General features: G+C 42.7%; 1 protein-coding gene across 4 annotated transcripts; it reads right to left on the bottom strand.

Annotated features, from left to right (window-relative positions):
* Nucleotides 1-223: 223 nt before the first annotated feature.
* On the bottom strand, nt 224-16,531 carry ogdhb (oxoglutarate dehydrogenase b; the record flags this gene model as incomplete). 4 transcript variants are annotated; one of them, XM_080017940.1, is made up of 23 exons in its annotated part: nt 224-344; nt 1,282-1,436; nt 2,449-2,612; nt 2,753-2,825; nt 2,930-3,058; nt 3,255-3,326; nt 3,604-3,782; nt 3,872-3,999; nt 4,324-4,474; nt 4,664-4,792; nt 4,911-5,013; nt 5,182-5,334; nt 5,923-6,102; nt 6,532-6,660; nt 6,744-6,923; nt 7,027-7,117; nt 7,209-7,355; nt 8,514-8,668; nt 8,832-8,947; nt 11,598-11,642; nt 12,625-12,727; nt 13,697-13,885; nt 16,298-16,531. In XM_080017940.1, 23 exons carry the CDS (start codon nt 16,529-16,531, stop codon nt 224-226), a joined length of 3,126 nt encoding a protein of 1,041 aa, XP_079874066.1. The 4 variants fall into 4 exon arrangements, with proteins under 4 accessions (XP_079874066.1, XP_079874067.1, XP_079874069.1 ...); XM_080017941.1 differs by lacking the exon at nt 11,598-11,642; XM_080017943.1 differs by lacking the exons at nt 11,598-11,642; nt 12,625-12,727 and adding an exon at nt 13,024-13,117 and having other exon boundaries at nt 2,930-3,055.
* Nucleotides 16,532-20,883: the final 4,352 nt, after the last annotated feature.

Here is a 20,883-nt window from a genome sequence, read left to right on the forward strand (position 1 = left end):
GAAGGTAGCCTGTGTTTTTAATCAAAAAAGAAAAAGCCTCTACAGCTAAATCCAACACAGTCCATGTCCATATTCATATGGTTATTTAAAAATCACAAATTTCTCATCTTTTTAGGTTTCTATCCCATCAGTCTGCACTCTCCATGGTAACAGTGTGTTGTTTGCCTTGTTTTTTTTCCTGTGTTTTCCAGTCAATAGGTTTGGTGTGGTTGTTGGAATAATGTCACTGAATTCCTGGGAACGCCTCCAGGTTGAAGGCCGTGTCCAGGAAACGCTGGAGCTCCAGGAGGTGATTCTGTTTGTTCCCCGTCGCCGGAGCTGCTGCCGGGTCTCGACCGGCGTACCTTCACATCGAAAAATACCAAATGATTATTAGAATAAATAATTAGAACCGCTGAGAGAAGCTGTGTTATTATATCATTATTTTGTTACATGGAACTTTAACCAGGTTTTGATAGATGCTGCAATCCCAATGTGTCTTTTGTCAATTAGTTATTTTTCCTTTTCATATGCTAACTTTAAGTTAATTCAAAGTACTGGAATACATTCTAGCACTGTAACTGACAAAAATGGAAATTATATAGTCTTTGAGTATGAGATAATAAATTAAGTAATAATTATGATTCATAATTAATGTTTGATTAATATTTAATACATACTAATTCAAATATATGAATTATGTAATAAACAAATTATATTGCATTACATAATTATGTAATCAACGATGTAATTACCATAATGTAATTATGATGTAATTGCACTCATTACATGTAATTGCTATGTAAATACCATTATGTAATTATTATGTTATTACTCATTACATGTAATAACTATGTAATTCCCATAATGTAATTATTATGTAATTGCACTCGTTATATGTACTAATAACTATGTAATCACCCATTACAACAAAGAATAAAGTAGTCTATTTATTGAGAAAATATTGCATTTTCATTCCCCATAAATGTTAATCTTCTGTTTGTGGAAATATTTCCTCCAGAATGAATGATTCATAACTAATCACAGTTCAGCGATTTCACGGTTCATGGCTGTTTAATTTTATTCTCATTACTTTATTATGGCCCAAGCACAGAAGTGCCATTATTATTGTTGCCTATTTTTGATGCAAGTTGTTGTGGCACTGCAATTGTCCTCTGGGGATGAATAAAATATCTATCTGTCAAATGCCGATATTTGGCAACTGTAGTAGTTTGACTTCAGATCTATTTCCTGTGGACGCTTGTTGAGAGATGTGTTTCTACTGAACGGGGCAGTGATTACCAGACTGGACGCAGGCGGTCCACGGCGGTGCGGATGCGAGGCTTGACGTAGTCGTAGTAACCCTGGTTCTTGTGTTCTTCCTGACACCACACCAGATCAGCGTTCGGACAGCGCTCAGCCTCGTGTCTCACTATATCAAAGGGGAATGGAGAGAGCTGGGGGGAGAAAAAACGCAAGGCTGAGTGATAAACTGTCTCAGCTCAATATCCACGGCACACCACCACCCTCCCTAAAAATGTCCCAAACACGTAGAACCGTGATCAAAATTGTGGTCTTCTAATAGTTAGCGACGCAAGACTTGCAAAGGATTCTTTCGTAGTGAACACATTTTTTATAGATTTTCTCAATTGATTACACATTTTCTGAAAACATAACCTCTTATTCTCAGAACTCTAAACGCAAATCCAAAAACACACACACAAAAGGCAAAACCCCACAAATTCCTTGCAAAATGAAACTCTGCATTCAGAGAAATGGTATCTCTTCTCAAAATGTTTTTTTTGTGTTCAAATGACACACACATCATCATATGAACAGACCTTTATAACAACCAATTGAACACCCATGTGCTCATTGTTAAACACTACTATGAATGGAAAACACTAGTACGAATGCCTTATCCCCTTTGCATGTTCAGTGTTATACTTACTACGTATGTACAGTAGTCTGTTGTAAAATATTTTTGTGCAATGTTTTTATACTCAAATATAAAACACACCATTGACTCAGGAGTCAGGAGTCACTTCTGAAAAAAAAATGGCAGATGAGTTCAATTTCAACCCACAAACTGAAAATAATTACTGAGGACTAAATTAGTCCTCAGATATTATTAAGTCCAATGCAAAATAAGGCCTCGGCCTTCCAACAAATGAAAAGTGAGTGATTCGTGAAGAACTGAATCTCAAAAGAGAGTCCAAACTTTCATCACTATGACAAGCCCTCACTCTCAGTGTGAATCTTGTTCTGATGAACACAGAGCTGCTTTCCGGCTGAAACTGATGGATTAGTGCAGCCTCGCAATTTTGATCTTGCAACACAAGAGCCCCTTTCCATAATTTTTATTTTCTTATGTGAAATTTTAAACGTTTCCACAGCGCACAGTGGATGAAAAACACCGGACTAGACGACATGCGACACCTTCCTGCTTTCAGTGGATTCTTTTGTTACCTGTTCAACACGAAAAATAGAGACCGACTCCTCCATGCTTCGGTTTTTGCGCTCGCGGGCCAGTTCGTAGTAAACCTTCCCAGTGCAGAAAATCACTCTCTTCACTTTGTCTGGGCTTGCATACGCAGGCCCACTTTCTGGAATGATGCGCATGAATTCTGTGCCTATGGGCAAATAACATACACACATACGTACATTGTCACCATTAAACCAGCACATTGGTACGGGTATGTTCAAAATCAGGGTGTATTTCCAGCAGAGGGAGATAAGGTTGTTTTTGTCTCCACTTTAAGATGGTTTTCACCTGGCAACATGTCGTCAAAGCTAGACTTTGCCTCGGGGTGACGCAACAGAGACTTCGGAGTGAATATTATCAGCTGGCGTGGGAGAAAAGAACAGAGGAAGAATAGATAAACGTGAACATGGTCGTTAGAGCCATATAATCTCAGTGAGAGATAAGTGTGTCGAGTGTGTTACTCACGGGCTTTCTGAAGGGCTGCAGAATCTGCCTGCGCAGCACATGGAAGAAGTTGGCGGGAGTGGAACAGTTGACCACGATCCAGTTGCAGTCAAACAGCTGGCGTATTGCAAAGTCCTCCACTGGCAGGTTCTATCAGAAAATAAATGTCATTTCATGAAACGAGGTCATTTCAACGCAGCCAAGTTTGGATTTATAGAGCTTCATCACAGTTAGTTGTATTGAGCCAAATTGAAAGCCTTAACACTATGGAGTCGCTATGGTGAAAACTAAAAAAAAAACCAGCAAAATTCCGAAAACACATATAGTTTTGTGCGGACAAACTCACAGGGTAAACATCAGGGTCATCGTTGCACATCTGAAGAAAGCGTTCTGGGCGACCTGAGGAGTGCTCGGGCCCCTGAGGGAGGGAGAGAGGTGAAGGAATGAAGACTCTCAGCATTCTACAACACATCCCATATTAGCTCTTGTGCAAGAAATGCAAACTGGCAAGTTCAAGCACTACACAAGATTGGTTTCTCCCACATTGAAGTCAAATCATTTAAAATACAATTTAATAATAACAATAATTGTATAATCTAAAATGTCTAAGCAAACAGCAAAGAATACAGTGTTCGCTCAAACTGACACAAAAAAAAGTGTGGACAGTCAACAGGCACGTTTTGATTGGTTTGTACCATTCCTTCCATGCCGTGTGGAAGTAGCAGGACTATCCCGTTCTGTCGCACCCATTTGGCCTGGCCCGGACAGATGAACTGATCAATGATGCACTGAGCCGTGTTGTGGAAGTCTCCGAACTGCGCCTCCCACAGAACCAGGGCGTTGGGACTGGTCATGGCATAGCCTAACTCGAAACCTACGCACAAACAAAAAGTGGTAATTAGTGAGGTAAAATGTAGTTGCTTTAAATGTCGGGTGTGAGAACTACAGGGGAGTGTAACGGACCGAGGACTCCGTATTCGGAGAGAGAGCTGTTGCAGACGGTGTACGGTGCTTGGTCGGGAGAGAGGTGATTCATGGGGATGCAGGTCCTCTTATCAACGTTCTGGTCATGGAGAACATGGTGACGGTGGCTGGAAAGCAATAAAAGGTGACGGCAAAATGAGCTCTTGTTTATTTTCTCGAACAATGCAAGATCAAAATTGCAATACTGCACCAATTCACAAAATTCTGCAGTTCCAGACAGAATAGCAAGCTCCAACAGAACAAATGTGAGGACTGGAGTGAGGACTTTCTGCGAGTTTCAACTCTATTTTTTCGATTCGGTTCAATTACAATTTTTTCCACTCACATGGCGATGGTGGCCATAAAATTGACAATGAAAGAAATAAGAATTAAAACAAAAAGAAAATGCACGATCCACATTCGGTAGCAAAATAGTGATAACTAAAAGGTACCTGAAAGTGCCTCTCTCCACATCCTGTCCACTGAGGCGAACATGGGTCCCTTCTTTGAGCAAAGAACCAAAGGCCATGTACTCCCCGAGAGCCCAGTCACACACACGCTGGCTCACCATGTCGGCCCGGCCTCTCAGGATACGACTGAGACCTGGTCGATCAAACACACACACACACAGGGATTTTTGCCGTGATGCTGTGAGATCCGCTCATTATTGAAAAAATACATTTTCAAATTTACCATAGGTAACGGACACAAGGCCGAGGGAAATACATAAATCTCACTGTTATAGCACAAGAGGGTGGAAGCAAAAATTGTTGGGAGCGGGGTAGAGCGCACCTCCATGTATCGTGAAGTCCTTCACGGGGATAGAGGAGGCGATGTTCCCAATACAGTTCAGTTCTTCTTCACTGATGCCCGTGGAGCTGCAGCTCAAGCTTTTGGGTTGTCCGTCGAGGTCGAAAAAGCCTACGTACGCATGCGGATGAAGAAAGGAAATGACACAATCGGTGGGCTCGGATTCATTTGAAACATTGGTGAGACGCAGGACAAAACAAAGACAAACCAGGACAAAACAAAGACAAACCAGGCCAGGGGGAGTCCAGCCAGTGTTTGATGTGGAGGAGCTTCTCGTCTTTGGAGCGGCTATGTGCCTCCTCACAAATTTTGTCATAAGTAACGACCTCCTCCTGAAAGAGAATGCAAGTTGAGGAAGGTGAAAAAAAAAGTTTTATAAGAGAAGATGATTGACACACAACAACAACAACAATAATAATGATGATAATAATAATAATAATAATAATAACAATAATCATCATCATCATCATCATAATAATAATAATAGTAAAATTCTTCACCTCGTATGCTTCTCTAGTGACAACCCCTTCTGCAATGACTTTTTCAGCGTACTTCTCCAACACTCCTTTCTGCTTTTTGATCTGCTTGTACATCAGCGGCTGGGTGAACATGGGCTCATCCATCTCATTGTGGCCGTTACGTCTATAACACACCTACAGATGGACACATACATGATTAGCAATTTTGAAATAGGATATAGGTATTGAATCTGTATTATTAACATTAATATAATAACCCTATAATACTCTTTACCAATAACTTTATTCTATTCTATTATATGATCAAAATGCAATGCATTTATCAGAATATATTTTCGTAGGTTTTCATCACATACAACTTTCAAATGCCTAAATGTGGATGGATCGCATTGGGTTTATATTTGTGATTTATGACCCACTTGTCTGTCTGTGTTTTTGCATTTAAAAATTGAAAAATATTAAAAATTTGTACAAATTTGTGGATTATACTGTGTATACTGTATATATATATATATATATATATATATATATATATATATATATATATAAATATGTGTGTGTATATATAGAGTGAATTGAGATACAGAAAATTTATTTATGATGATATTCGTATTTATTTAGGAATATCATTACGATCGGGGACCACGTGGGAATGATAGGTAATAATGTAAACATGTATTCCTTACGGATAGAATATGAAAAGATGCAGACAATCCATGTCAACAAATACAAGTCAAACTTCCCCACTTCCCGTATGCTCACAAGGTCCACCACCACGTCCTTGTGGAAGGTGTTCCTCCACTCGGCTGCGACATTGCAGACGTACATCACTGCCTCTGGGTCGTCTGCGTTGACGTGAAAGATGGGAGCGTTGACAACCCGGGCCACATCTGTGGGGTAAGGAGAGGAACGGGCCATCCGCGGATCCGTGGTGAACCCGATCTACGTAAAATATAGAAGTTTGGGTGGGTTGTGACGCCAAAGTATGTACGTCACTTTCTCTGACATACAAGATGTATTTGATCCTCGAACTACTACAGCCCTTAAACCAGTGTTTCCCAACCTTTCTTTCTGCCACGCCACACTTTTTACAACGAAGAAATCACTGTACTGATTATTAGGGCCTTTTAATAGTTTGTGAGCCACCCTTGCAAGAGTGGGTGAACGACTGAATCTTCAGCTCACAAACTGAAAATAATTACTAAGGAATAGTGAGCCTTGCAATTTGGAACTTGCAACACATGAGCTAGTTTCCATTATTCACTTCAAGTCGAATTTGAAAGTTTTTCACGGCACCCCTGGCAAGCTCACATGGCACAGTGGTTGAAAAACACGGCCTTAGACTCAGTGTTGTAGTGTATCCTGGCGTACCTGGTTGTTGACCACCACGTGGATGGTGCCGTGGGTGGTGTAGGAGGGTAAGTCCGACAGGTGGAAGGTCTCATAGACGATGCCTTGACCGGCGAATGCAGCATCACCGTGAATCAGGATGGACATCACCTTGGGAAACCATGGCCCGTCAAACAAGTCATAAACACGTATATAACATATAACAACCTTCCGTAAAAAATGAATGAATTTACCCTCTTGCCCTCTGTGTCGCCGCAGTAGAACTGCTCGGCCTTGGTCTTCCCCTGAACCACTGGGTCAACTGCTTCCAAGTGTGAGGGGTTGGCCATCAGGGACAGCGTGATGTTCTTCTCGGTGGCTCGGTTGATCCTCTGGTGGTACATCCCCAGGTGGTACTTCACATCGCCAGAGCCCTGCGAGAGACGTTGGAGCAGGGGGAAGAGGAAGGCGATGGGATGTATGAATCTGTATTTGGTCGTCAAAGGTTCTTCAGAAGTCAATGTCGGACATTCAGACCTCGTCAGCGGCCTCCAGCTTGGAGTCGAATTGACAAAATATCTGCTCCAGCTCTTTACGGATGACGTTAGCCAGCACGTTCAGTCTGCCTCTGCAAGCAGAGAGGATAGAGACAGCACAATGGTGGTCAAGGATTTTATATTCCAGCGCTTTTGATCGTTGGGTGATGCCTATTGATGTACCTGTGCGGCATGCCCATGATGACGTTCTCCACTCCGCTCTCGCTGGACTTGTCGATGATGGTCTTGAGGGCAGGGATGAGCGACTCGCAACCTTCTAGACCAAAGCGCTTCTCTGACGACCACTTCCTCTGGAGGAACTCCTCAAATCTGTTTGACAGAGGAGGAACTTCTCAGAGTTTGGCAGTACAGCTACTTAAAAATGGCTCTTATATTCCATTATTGGTAAAGTTAATCCCATATTTGTGATAGGGAGCTCACGCAGGTAATCCATCGGTCCCAGGAGTAAGTGTATATATTATATGTGCATTACATGCTTATTTTATGCACAAAAGTAAAACTGATGTTATAATGGTTCATATTAAAAAGACTACAAAGAAAAGATCTTGCCAAAGTAACATAGTACAGTGGTACCTCGACTTACGACTGCATCTGCTTATGACTAATCCAAGATACGAGTAGCGATAGTCATGAAAATTTGTATCGACTTGCGACCGACTGCTCCAAGATACGACCGTGGAAATTTGCAGTCAGCAGTCAGTCAGCAGTCAGTCAGTGGGCGACCTACATCGTGTGTGCACGTAGTTCGTGGCTTATCGATATTTTTTCATATTAACTGTGTTTGTGCTGTGTATTTTGTTTATTTTCACCCTTCATGATGAATCCTAAGAAGAAGGATGATGGGAAAAAGAAAAAGGCAATGATTCCCATTGAAACTAAGAAGGAAATCATAGAAAAATATGAGCATGGGGTATATGGGAAAAACTGCTTCGACATACGACTGTTTTAACATACAACCGTTTTTATAGAACGAATTACAGTTGTAAGTCGAGCTACCACTGTATAAGAATCTAATATAAAGAATGTGTCAAGTGAGTGGCTCCTGACAAATGATCCATGATTTCACAAGTGAAAACCACATGTGGCATTAAAATATACATTCAAATATGTGTATTGGGAACATACTACATAATTTAGTTCAACTTAATAATAAATATACATAAATAATGTTATTATTTATGTATATTTATTTACTGTATATTATTACGTTGAACTAAATTATCTAGTTAAAAGTTATGTATGATTAACCTAACCTCCAACTGCTTCTCTTTTGTTGTGAAGGGATTTATGATGAGGTTCGTCAGCCATCCAGACAAGAATTTAAAAATGCAGAACGAGTGAGCGCATTTAGACAAACATGCAAAACTCAACTTCCTTGATGGCACCCCCGAGAGACTTCCGGACCACTTTAGGTCAGCAGAAAATGAACTAGAAATTATCAAGAAAAAAAACCAAAAACAGGCTGACCTGGTAGAGCGGATCATTCTGGCCAGGAGGGTTTTCTTCTCTTCCAGACCCAAATGCATGACTCCTGGCCTCTCAAACCTCTGCCTGATCCACTGACACTGCTGCACGTCATTAATGAACATGAACTCCACTCCGATATGCTGACAGTAGGCCATCTAGGGAACAATAAAGGGAAAAGGTCCCAATTTGTGTGTTTTCATATATTGTAGTAATAAATTATCTTACGTATTGTATAACCTACCCCCATGCATGTGGCGTATGCGAGTTCAATTGAATTATATAAATTATTATTAAATAATAATATTATTTATTTTTTACCTCAAGGCGGTGTATGATCTCCCTGAGTGGCAAAGCACTCTGGTTGCCGCCGATAAAGGTGGTGGTGGGGAGCCGGAACACCTTGTCCAAATCGGACTCTCGCAGACCGTAGAGTCCTGCGGGGACAAAAAAACAAACAAACAAAAAAAAAAAAAAACAGCTAATCAACGAGAGGCAAAATCTAGGTTAAGGGGAGGACCAGTTAAACAGGGAAAATCGACATTCTTGAAACCCTGAAAACACATTTGAGACCTTACATGCTATTCCTATGCCATAAAATGTCACTCTTTCCTATACTAAAACATATGGATTACAAAAACAAGTTACAAACAGAAATGGTGGGCACGTGTTGCCCAAATTGATATTTGAATGACACCTTTGGGAAAATGAGGCACAAGACACTATTTCAGACATGAGACTTTGTGATTATTAGCCTCGCCTAAAGAAAACAATGCAGACAATGACGCAGAGAAAGATGTTTAAAGACCAATAAAGTAGAGTAAGCCCTCTGTGTTATAGATAAGAGAACTTTAGACTTTCCACCCTCTTCCCCTCAATCTAACCTGCAAATAAACATTCGCGATTGTTGGTGGTTCGACATAACGGCGGAATCCAAGAAGTCTTGAGTGGTGCGATCTGATCAAAGTCAGTCGGTCTCTTACTGTTAATAAACCACAGATAAGACTCTTGATATTTCCACTTTGACGCTTGATGTACTGCACAAAGGTTAGGAAAACACTCACATGGTTCTCCGTGGACTTGCGTTGTTGTCAATTGTCCAATGTTATCCCCAGGAAAGAGTGAACACCATGTACCAGTTGTACCACAACCATTATAATTTCTATTTCTATTTCTATCAATAGTTCACCCCAAACTTTACTCCCAAGCAATGTATATAAAACTGACATTTTTAAACAAGAAGTTTTCCATAGAGGTGCTTGGTGGGGCTTGCGTGTCTTTCTGCATCCCACGGACATTCCGTTTGGTCCTGTGACCCGGGCGGGGACTTGAGCCTGGCTGGGTGTGCTCAGTGTGGGCTCCCTATGTGGTCTCCTTCAGGGGGCTCCCGTCGTCGCACCTGGCTGTGCGGGTATCTGTTCTCTGGTCTGCATGTATGGTGGCTGGGGGCTGGTCAGGGGCCTGATAGGGGAGCGGAGCGGCCCGCCATGGCGGGGGCACATGATTCTGCACTTGTGGTTGGTCGCTGTGAGTTGGGTACCTCCAGGTACAGGGGGTGGGGGCGCGCTGGTACACAGTCGGGTCTGGGGTGGGGACCGCGTGGCCGTTGCTCGGCCAATTGTACCCCTGCATTGATGTGGTTGTACTTCGCCTCCCTCTCCCAGTGGGAGATATAGGCGATGGTGCGTCTGGTCGACTGGGTGGGGTGTCTGGTCAGTTGTGGTATGGCTGGCCTCGCGTTTGTGCGGGGCGTTGGTAGGTGTAGGAGCCCCAATGCCTGTACGGCGGGAAAACCGGGGGTGGGGGTGTGTCGGTCTGTCAGAGCAGGACCTGGCTCCGGGCCTGTGGTCAGTGCCTGGTGACTGTGGGCCGGGTTCTGCACTTGTGGCTGCGTCTTATGCCTGCAGGTGGGGGTGGGTTGTATGTGTGCGGTTTAGGGTCTCCTCTCATTCTCTGGGATAGGTTTATGCTCCTCTGGGCTGCGCGTGGGTGTTGCTCCACAGGCCGCCAGCTTCTCTGAGGGCTGGGAGGTCTTCTATGGCTGCAGGGCAGGGTGCTCGGGGCTTTCCTGCGGTCGTGGAGAGTCGGGGGTGGCTCCGGGCCTTTTCCACTGCTTTGAGGCGCTACGATAGTACCGACTTCATAAACCAGAACTAATTGGGACAACTCCCATGCACTCACCGGTGGAGACATCGCACACACAAACACACACACTCACACATACACACACACACACACACACATACACTTAAGCTGCTTTCACCTGCGGCTTTTGAACCTGATTATCTGGACAATGTCTGGATTTACCCTTTCACACACGTAGAAAAAATCTGGAGATTGTCCGTGTCAGACGCGTTTACACTACCTGGAAATAATCTGTTTGGTTTAGACAAGGGGTGGAGCCTGGGGAGAGCATGCAAGAGGCAGGAAGTGACGCAATTATGCTGCAGAGTTTTACAGCACACCCAAGATGGTGGACGCATTGAAACTGGCGCATAATCGAGACGTCATCAACTCACGAGACGCCCGCTTTCTCGCTCTGAATGATCCGGACAATAACCTGCTCTGTTCACACATATCGCTCAATCTAGTTTACCTGGACTTTGTACTGGGGTGCTGTCTAGGTGAAGTCCGGGTAAAGACCGGGTAAAATGATTTACGTTCACACATGCAGCTCATCCGGGCAATGTCAGCATAATTTCAGGGTTGCAGTGCATGTGTGAAAGCAGCTATACATACAGGCAGAATCATCACAAGCACACACACACACCGCCCGAACACCCTCCCGATTATTTACAGTTTGTAGGGTGAAGACTTGGTTGCCTACTCTTTTGCCGGAGTGACTCCAGACTCCCAGGTCATTTGAAAATAAAATGTGTTCGCTCTGAACGAATCATTTGCGAGTCTTGCATCACTAACATTTAGTAGGCCATAATAATAAGCACAGGTCTAAGGGTTTGTGATGTTCTTTAGTGGTTACCAGAATTGTGGTGGGCTGTGGGATTATTTTATTGTAAAAACTCTGCCGTGGCAGAAAAGAGGTTGGGAAACACTGCTATACACAACACAGTTGGAGTCTTTTCCTACCTCCAGCAGTCAGATTATATAGACGGTCTCTATAATGAGAGAACTCTGGAAGCATGGAGAGATACAAAGGCACACTGGTTAAGCATCACATCAAACTTATGATATGGTCTGAAGCCAAATCTGACCGCAATCAGTCGGTGCAAAGCTATTGTCCAACTTTCTTTGTGAACCAGAACACCAATGGGACAAATAAATGTCAGGGAAACCTAACAACACCATTGTGAACTGTGGAAACAATAAACTGCCTTTGTACTCAGAGGCCCGGCCATTTGGTTGGGGAGCGACGGCGCACTGCGTTTAGCCAGTATGTAAAACAACACAAAATAGACACCAAAAACTCATACCCACTTACATAATTCACACACAGGCACAACTGTCAACTTGTTTGACAGCTAGAAAATGGTCTAAACTGTTCTTTGATTTTTTTACTATCCGTGACCTCACAAAGGCTTTAAAAAATGTGGCAATTATGTAACAGTTTGCAAAATCACGGAATAAAACACAGCATTTGATTGACTGCTTAAATAACCTACTACACAAAGTTAATACTATACTACTACTACTATACTACTAATAATTTCACCATACCAAAGTTTTTTACAAAGGAAATTATTGGAAGCCATCCCCAAGTACTATAGATGCTTTTGAAGGTTTTTACTTAGGTATACTTTTTATCATATCATTATTATATATTGCCTATAGTACTATATTGTGCTTAGTTGCGTTACTTTTGAAAATCTATCAACAACAACGTACTATATATACCCTGACACATGACAATGGACTGGGAAATGTGCTGATGGACTGTAAACAAGTATGACGTTTAGTTAATGAGTATACAGGCACACACACAACCGTAAAGAAGCGAGTTCAACAGTATATACTGTAACCGATCGAAATACAAGTTAATAAACTTTTAATGGAGGGTGGAGATAATGAGGGTTGTAAAAGCGGAATGGGAATGGCATTTTGAGAGATCAACACCAGCCTATATCCCCCCGTCTTCTACTCCTCCCCTCCTCCTCACCCAGTTTATCGGGAGAAGCGACGGTGATGTCGGGAGGCGTGGGCTCCAGGTTGGCAGCCATGATGCCCAAGGGGTCCAGCTGAGACAAATGATGACCCCGGACCTATAGTCCAAGGAGGGGTAAGAATGGGCCGATGGGAATGAAGAGAAAGTGGGTGGTGGGGGGAGGCGTGCGGGGGTGGCAAATGGTGGCGGAAGATAACTCAAAAACAAAATGGAGGGTGGAATATCGGGGGTGGAGGGCAACACACAGGATATTTGGTCATAGAACAGTGAATGAGGGAAGAGTGGGAAAAGTACAGGATAAAAAAAGGTCAAAAACAATTACGGGAAGGAAGTAGAGGAAAGGCAGGGACAGAGGAATACATATTAATAAACAGATGAGCAGGTAATTCTCACCAACATTCTGGAAGCCCACCGTACATGGGGCATCGTCAAAGTCTACACAGCTGATGTCCAGAGGGTCCAACTTCGCTATGTGATGCCCTCGCACCTAAGCACAGGGCAATGGGGCTTAGTTTATGGGTTTTGTGTGTATATAAAAACAACCACTGCTGTCATTATGGAAATCATATATACTGTATATTCGAATAGGTCCTCTAATGTCGAGCTGAAACTATTCCAGCAAATAGCTGAAATCAGGCTGGAGAACAGGACACACTGTATAATTCTTCGCAAAACAGTGAAAATAGGTCATCAGGCTAAAATACTCTCACTTTTATAAGTTGCCTAGGGGTAGCTGTGTGTGATAGTAAAGAACAAAAGTTATATATAGTACATATTGACCATACGTGTATAGTTCTGACAGACAACCCTTAGATTTACACAGCAAGCAAGCATCAAATCAGGTAGAGCAGGAGGGACAGGCTGCTTAAATAGGCCGCCCCAAAAGGGCATGGAAGCATCTGGTGCAGACGAGTTGTCCGACAGAACTAGCTCTGCAAGCTACGCACAATTTATGAATGTATTTTTAAAGAGTAAATTATAAAAGACAAAATATTTGCAATCCGATAGACGAAAACTGACAGCCGGTAGCAGTTTTCATTGCTCTGTGTGTGTAATAATTCTTTACCTGGTATGCTCGTATCAGTGACTGAACCGCTAGATGATCCTCCACCAGTTTCTGCACGCTGGGCTGCACTCCCACCAGCGACTGGGCCCGGGCCGGGATCTGACACTTCCCACCCAGGGGAGGAGGGCTCTGGTAAGCTGCGCCGGGCGGTGCTCCAGCGTTGGCGTTTCGGAAGAAAACATCCCACGACTGCAGGACGAGAAGGCAGAGATAGAAACAATGATTGGAAAAGACATAACATTGGATTGGAAAGCCACAACTGTGTGCTGTTGTAGCTTTGAATATTTGGTTCCATAGACTAAATTCAGGGTTTGAGGCATGTTTTTTTGTTCTTTTGAGGAATTAATAAAGTGATATGAGGTCACACCGGGTAAATTGAATTGCTTGGTTCATTGAACATTCACACACACAGACAAGCCTAAGTGATTACCCTTGTGTCTACGTTTCTAATCAGAGAGAAAACTAATTGGCTTATTGACGTGAGCCGCTTAAAAGATCAAGTTGTTACAGCATAAGGGGAAGAAGGAGCCCTTGGCCTACTTCACACCATCTAGAATGAGATTTAAAAAAAAAAAGCTTTAAAATACTGTGAGATACTTGATGTCAGCTAATGATAATATAAAAAGTAAGGTTCAAGATCAACCCTGAAAATTAGCTATGCAGCATGGGTCATTTACACACACATATATGTATTAAAACCCCAAAATAGTGTTCAGTCTTTAATACTCTCCACATCGGGAGATGATCAAAGTCATTGCTTAAGTCATTTTAACACAACTGCAATTATCAAAAGTAAAAATGGTGACTATTTGTAGTCACTACTACACATTCCAGAGCCCAGGCCTTATGCTGTACATTTTACCCAGAAAACAGAAACAACTTTTTAACAGATACATTTAGTGGATACTTTAACCCCCAGAGGCCTTAATGAGGACTTATAGATTATATATTATTTGTCAATGGACACCCAATTTTTGTTATTTTTATTGCTAATACAGTGTTTTCTATGTATTGAAGCATTTTTAGTTGAGTATGATGTTCCATTTCCCTATGTCAAAGGACAGGAACTGTTCACATGTTCATAAATAGAGGCAACTCTGAGAGGTAGTCTTTCATTGAGTGCTACTGAGGGGAACATGGTTAATAAAACCTGAACAGATAAAGTTTCATGTACATGTTGTATTCATTTAGATTATATGCAAATACATGCTAATCTAATCGAATATGATTTATGGGTTAAAACTATTTGTTAAAAAAAACTACACCAAATCTTGAACTGTAAAGAGAGTAGACGCAGTTTGTGCATGGAAAACAAGTTGTGTGGATGGAAGCCAGTTTGCTCAGCCAGCTGCTCTGGCTCTGGTGTCATTTGACCGCCGCATAATTGTATTCTGGGAAGCATTTTTTTTTTGTACACTAAATTTCACTTCTTTCAACGGTTTTAGATTTTGTGGTCTTTCAAGCCACTGACGTTTTCTTTAGCTTCAAAGCAGCTTTCTGTTATGAGCCAATCAGAATCCACTTTGTTGGAACGGACGCAATGCAACGTATCGAAGGGAAGAGTTAGGTCACATGACGCACATTAAACTAACTCTTGTTGTCTTATTGGAGACATGCAATTTATATACAGTATACTTTATAAATGTATATTCAGTATTCTTATAAATGTATATACTTATATACTTTATGTATCCAGTCTGAGGTAGAGTCTTTTTGCTTGAAACATCACTGCTGCAAATTACGTCCTTTTCAACAAGAACTAGTTGGTTGTGGGGCCCTTCTGTTTGTTTAGCTTATTTGGTGATTCAGCATTTTTTGGGTGCGCCTTTTGGGTTTCAACTCTGCAATCTAAAAGATAAAACTGCTTTGTAGTACGTCAGAGATTGTTTTTCGAAAACGTTGCTGCGTGAACATGGTTGAGGAATTGGCTGCCATTTCGAAAATCTGATTCCGATTCAATTTCATGCCGATCACTGTTACAGATTCTGATACGTTTCATCCTACCTGAAACGTATTAATAATAGAGACTGATAGGAGAAAACTAAGAACAAAAAAACCTCACTCTCCCAAAGCTTAACTAATGAAAAAATATACCGCCATGATGACAAATAATTCTTTTCAATGGTCAATACGACAAATAAATATAAAGGAATTTCTCACGATATTTCTTTCTTCATCTTTATTTAGAAAAAAAGTACATCTTTTCTGTGCTGAGGGACTGGTTTGAGCGTCCAAAGAAACGTGTGCTAAACCCTCAAAGCAAGCACATGCATGTCAGAGCCCGGGGATAGAGGTAAAAACAGAGAAAGGGAGGAGGGGGAGGGGGATACATAGACACAGGGAGAGGGGGAGAGAGAGGGGCGGCGATTGATTGTGCCTATTTGTGTAACCCTTACTCCAGTAATTTTTGAACACTCATCCCTTCGTGCTGCTGACAAGTCATCTTTCCAGGAGAGAACGAGAGGGAACTGAGACACTGACACTGACACTGACACACACACACACACACACACACACACACACACGTGAGGAACCATGTTTCTGGTGCACTTTTGAGACCGGTCCTCACAATTATAGTATACCACACACACACACATTTACCTTGTGCACGTTTTTGGGGTTTTCCAGCCACGCATAGTACATCTCCTCCACATAGTTGGAGCTGGTTCCATTCAGGAAGGGCTCCGAGCCCACGGAGGCGCTTAGTCGCCTGAAGGGCTGCGGGGCCAGGGGAACCGCCTCTGCCACCCGGGGCGCGGTTTGCGATAGAGACTTGGTTGTCTGGGAAACGGTGATAGGACGTAGCCGAGCAACGGTAGTCCGTAGGTGCTGCATGTCTGTCGCCTATTCCTCCCTTCCCTCCACCCCGAGAGGGAGGAGCGGAGTGTCCCGATACGAGAGCGGCCTCGGCTCCTTCGCCGGCGGAACGAGTTGGAAAGGCTTTTCTTCTTCCTCCACTCCTCTTAATGCTCGTTTCCCCGGCAATGCATCTGTGAAACACACACACACACACACACACACACACACACACACACACACACAGAGCAATTTAATCGCAGAGACAATGCACTGCGTCCAGGGTTCCGGTTCTGGATTCTTTCCTGGTGTTATTAAAGGAACCCAAACCCCCAAAGTATTATTCGGTGAACATCCTCAGAAAACAACAAGTTAAAGCTGCCGCAGGAGGCAAATAGGAAATAAATCAACAGTGTACCCACACACACACACACACACGCACGCACGCACGCACGCACGCACGCACGCACACAAACACACACACACACACACACACAATCCAAATAGCTTATCTAAACAGCCGCACGTTTTGATAAGGATCTGAAAAGGCGTTTCTCCATGAAATGCAGGGATGCAGTGTTCTATCACAAAACACACTCCCCAAAGCACGATTTAGAAACGAAGAGTCGTTGACATTCATTAGAACGATGTTTGATTCCAGTCTTGGGTCCATTCAAGCGGTTCACCTGACCCCGTATCACATACGCCTACAAAGGCTTTTCGACGTTTCGCGGCCAAACTTTTCACTCAGCGATCCGGACAAAAAGTTGCGTGTGATTGGTCAGCTTACCTCCGCTCTTCGGAGCTCTTTGGCTTGTATTATTTCCTCAGAGGCGGCGGGGGGAGAAGAAACACTCTGTCCTACTTTGGAACAGCGTCGGACAACCCGCCCCGGTGCGTCGGCTGAGCGGAGAGCGCCCCGCACTCTGAGTAGCACTGTCTAATCGGCCCGGTGCTGATCCTGCGTGACTTAAGCATGACGTCACTACGTAAAGCACGCTGTTGCGTCAGAGAGCGTTCGAAACCATTTGAAGTGTACAAGCAGGAAATTCTGCTCGTAAATATATATATATATATATATATATGTTAAGATAAGATAAAAACTACTTTATTAATCACAAAAGGGAAATTCCAGTGTTGCAGCAGCTATGACATACATGAAAAAACACACACAATGAGGTAGGTTGTTTTTGAATCAATTACTATATATATATATATATATATATATATATATATATATATATATATATATGTATGTATACACATACATACATACAGACATACAGACATACATTCATACATAAATACACATACACATATATGCAGATACATACATAAACATGCATACATATACACATATCCACACACATACATATATACATACACATACACACATACAGTATATATATACAGATACACACATATATGCATATGTGTACTGTATGTACATATACATATAAAATAACTACTGTACTATATGAAAATAAATAGAATAAAACAAAATTTAACTTAGTGCAAGGTAAAGCTTAAAAGTGGAAGTTGAATGTGAAGTTAAAATGTACCTTGTGCATTGCCTTTCAGAGGAGGAGTTTCCTCTCCTGGCACAGGGGTAGTCATTGTAGGTGGCCATTGCGGTGGGCAGGAATGACCTCCTGTAACGCTCCTTATTGCAGCGGAGCTGAAGGAGCCTCTGGCTGAAGACACTCTGTTGTCTGACCAGTAGGTTGTGTAGGGGTTGTGCAGTGTTGTCCATTATGCCGAGCAGCTCATGCAACATCCTTCTCTCCACAACCAGCACTAGGCTCTCCAGAGCATTCCCCAGCACAGAGCCAGCCTTCCTTATCAGTTTGTTCAGTTTCTTGGAGTCACTGGCTCTAATTCTGCTGCCCCAACAGATGCAAAGAAAATTGCACTAGTCACAACAGACTGGTAGAAGATATGTAACATTTTGCTGAGAACATTGAAGGATCTGAGCTTCCTCATGAATTGGAGTTTGCTCTGTCCTTTCCTGTAGACAGCCTCAGTGCTGCATTTCCAGTCCAGTCTGTTGTCTAGGTGAACGCTCAGGTACTTGTAACCTCCACCTCTTCTCTTAGGATGGAAATAGTGTTTGGCTTAGTCCTGGTCCTCCTGAAATCCACAACCATGTCATATATACCACCATATATGGAAATATATATATATATATATATATGGTTAAAACCCATATAAACCCATATACAACATAAAAAAACACTGACAGGTAAAGTGAATAGCATTGCTCATCTCGTTCCAGTGGCACCTGTTAAGGGGTGGGATGTATTCAGCAGCAAGTGAACAGCAGGAAAAATGGGCAAGCGTAAGGATCTGAGCGACTTTGACGAGGGCCAAATAGTGATGGCTAGACAACTGGTCAGAGCATCTCCAAAACAGCAGGTGGGGTGTTCCTGGTATGCAGTGGTCAGTACCTACAAAATGTGGTCCAAGGAAGGACAACCGGTGAACACAGCGTCATGGGCACCCATTGACTCATTGATGTGCGTGGGGAGCGAAGTCTAGTCCGTCTGGTCCAATCCCACAGAAGAGCTACTGTTGCACAATTGCTGAAAAAGTAAATGCTGCTATGATAGAAAGGTGTCAGAACACACAATGCATCACAGCTTGCTGCGTACGGGGCTGCGTAACCGCAGACTGGTCAGAGGGTCCCTGCTGACCCCTGTCCACCGCCAAAAGAACCTACAATGGGCACATGAGCGTCAGAACTGGACCATGGAGCAATGGAAGAAGGTGGCCTGGTCTGATTAATCACATTTTCTTCTAAATCATGTGGATGGTCGGGGTTAGGGTCCAATGTGATCAAGCATCTGTGGGATGTGCTGGAACAACAAGCTTGATCCATGGGGGCCCCACCTCACAACTTACAGGACTTAAAGGATCTGCTGCTAACGTCTTGGTGCCAGATACCACAGGACACCTTCAGAGGTCTTGTGGAGTCCATGCCTCAACGGGTCAGAGCTGTTTTGGCAGCACAAGGGGGACCTACACAGTATTAGTGGTGCCTGCTTTACGTTATGGGCAACTTATGCGATTAATTAGTCCAGGAAATCAAGGTTGGATGCCCCACCAGCTCAAAGTATGCCTGAATTCAAATTCCGTGCCGCTGGTCTAGACATCTAGATAAAAGAAAAGGACTAAGATGGTCTTTGTATTGTAACTTTATTGGATAAAACACCGACAACACAAGATCACATTTCATCATCGATAGAGCTAGAAACGCACATTACCATCACCATCACCATCATCATCATCATCATCACCACCATCCTATTACGTCTCTTACATTCTATTCATACATTATTGTAATTCAATGGCTAATATCCGTATTCAGTGAAATTGAAATGAAATATAAAATCGCATGGCCTTAGCGGTGCGATTAGTGTTTGTTTAGCGGGCATAGTGGTTGGAATTAAGTAGAATTGCGACTGCATGAAAAGTAGCAGAATAGTAACAGGTCAGTTGGAGTATTCTAAGAAGCACTTCAAACCTGGTCCGGTTCAAACAAGGGGTAATTTAGGGTCGGTAAGCCTCTTCAGATCACAACAGCCAATGCCATTACAAGGATTAGAAAATAGATAACAGTTGATAATGAGTGTTTGACAGCGGTCACAGTCCAAAAATATGAATGAATCTATAATAAACACAGGACGTTTATCTCGCAATGTATTTACGTTGAATGTCATGCAGCTAAACACCATCGAGAGTACCGTGTAATTCGAGAGTACCGTGTAATTGAGCCACCACGATGAAACCAGAGTTTTACGTTTTATGCGTGTATTTCATGTCGTGGTTTTAAAGTCATTACTTGCGATGTTGAATACATAGGATACCAAGTAAAGAATAGTAATATCTGAGCATGCTGTAAGATAGCTGATGGAAATCGTGAGTCTGAAGGGTCTCATGGATGATGGATCAGCTATAAAAACGGATCTCGGTTGCACGCACAGGGAGATAGAAGAGGTCAAATGAATTATGAATTAGAAACAAAACGCCCAAAAATACAAAATACATATACAGCCGCTGAGACAGGTGGTACTGCATGTTTTCATTTCACACAGGCAGCCTTTAATCGTGCAGAAACACACATGAGGGGGTAATATTAACGTAGATATAAGGGTCATGCATAGCTTTGGAGGAAAACAAAAAAACACAGAAAATCGTAACATTTTCACCAATAAATAATTAATATTTACAAGTGGTAAATCTACTGCGGAAGAGGTTATGGTATATGGGATGGACGTTATTATCAGGCCGGGACGGGTCCGGGCGTAATGAGAAAAAGTGCATTGAAGAAGAGAAGACGGTCCAGCTCTCTCCGTCGGGATACGAACTCGCTGTACGATTCGCTGTGGCCG

This window comes from Zeus faber (assembly GCF_960531495.2).
Source record: "Zeus faber genome assembly, chromosome: 17".
Taxonomy (NCBI): Eukaryota; Metazoa; Chordata; class Actinopteri; order Zeiformes; family Zeidae; genus Zeus; species Zeus faber.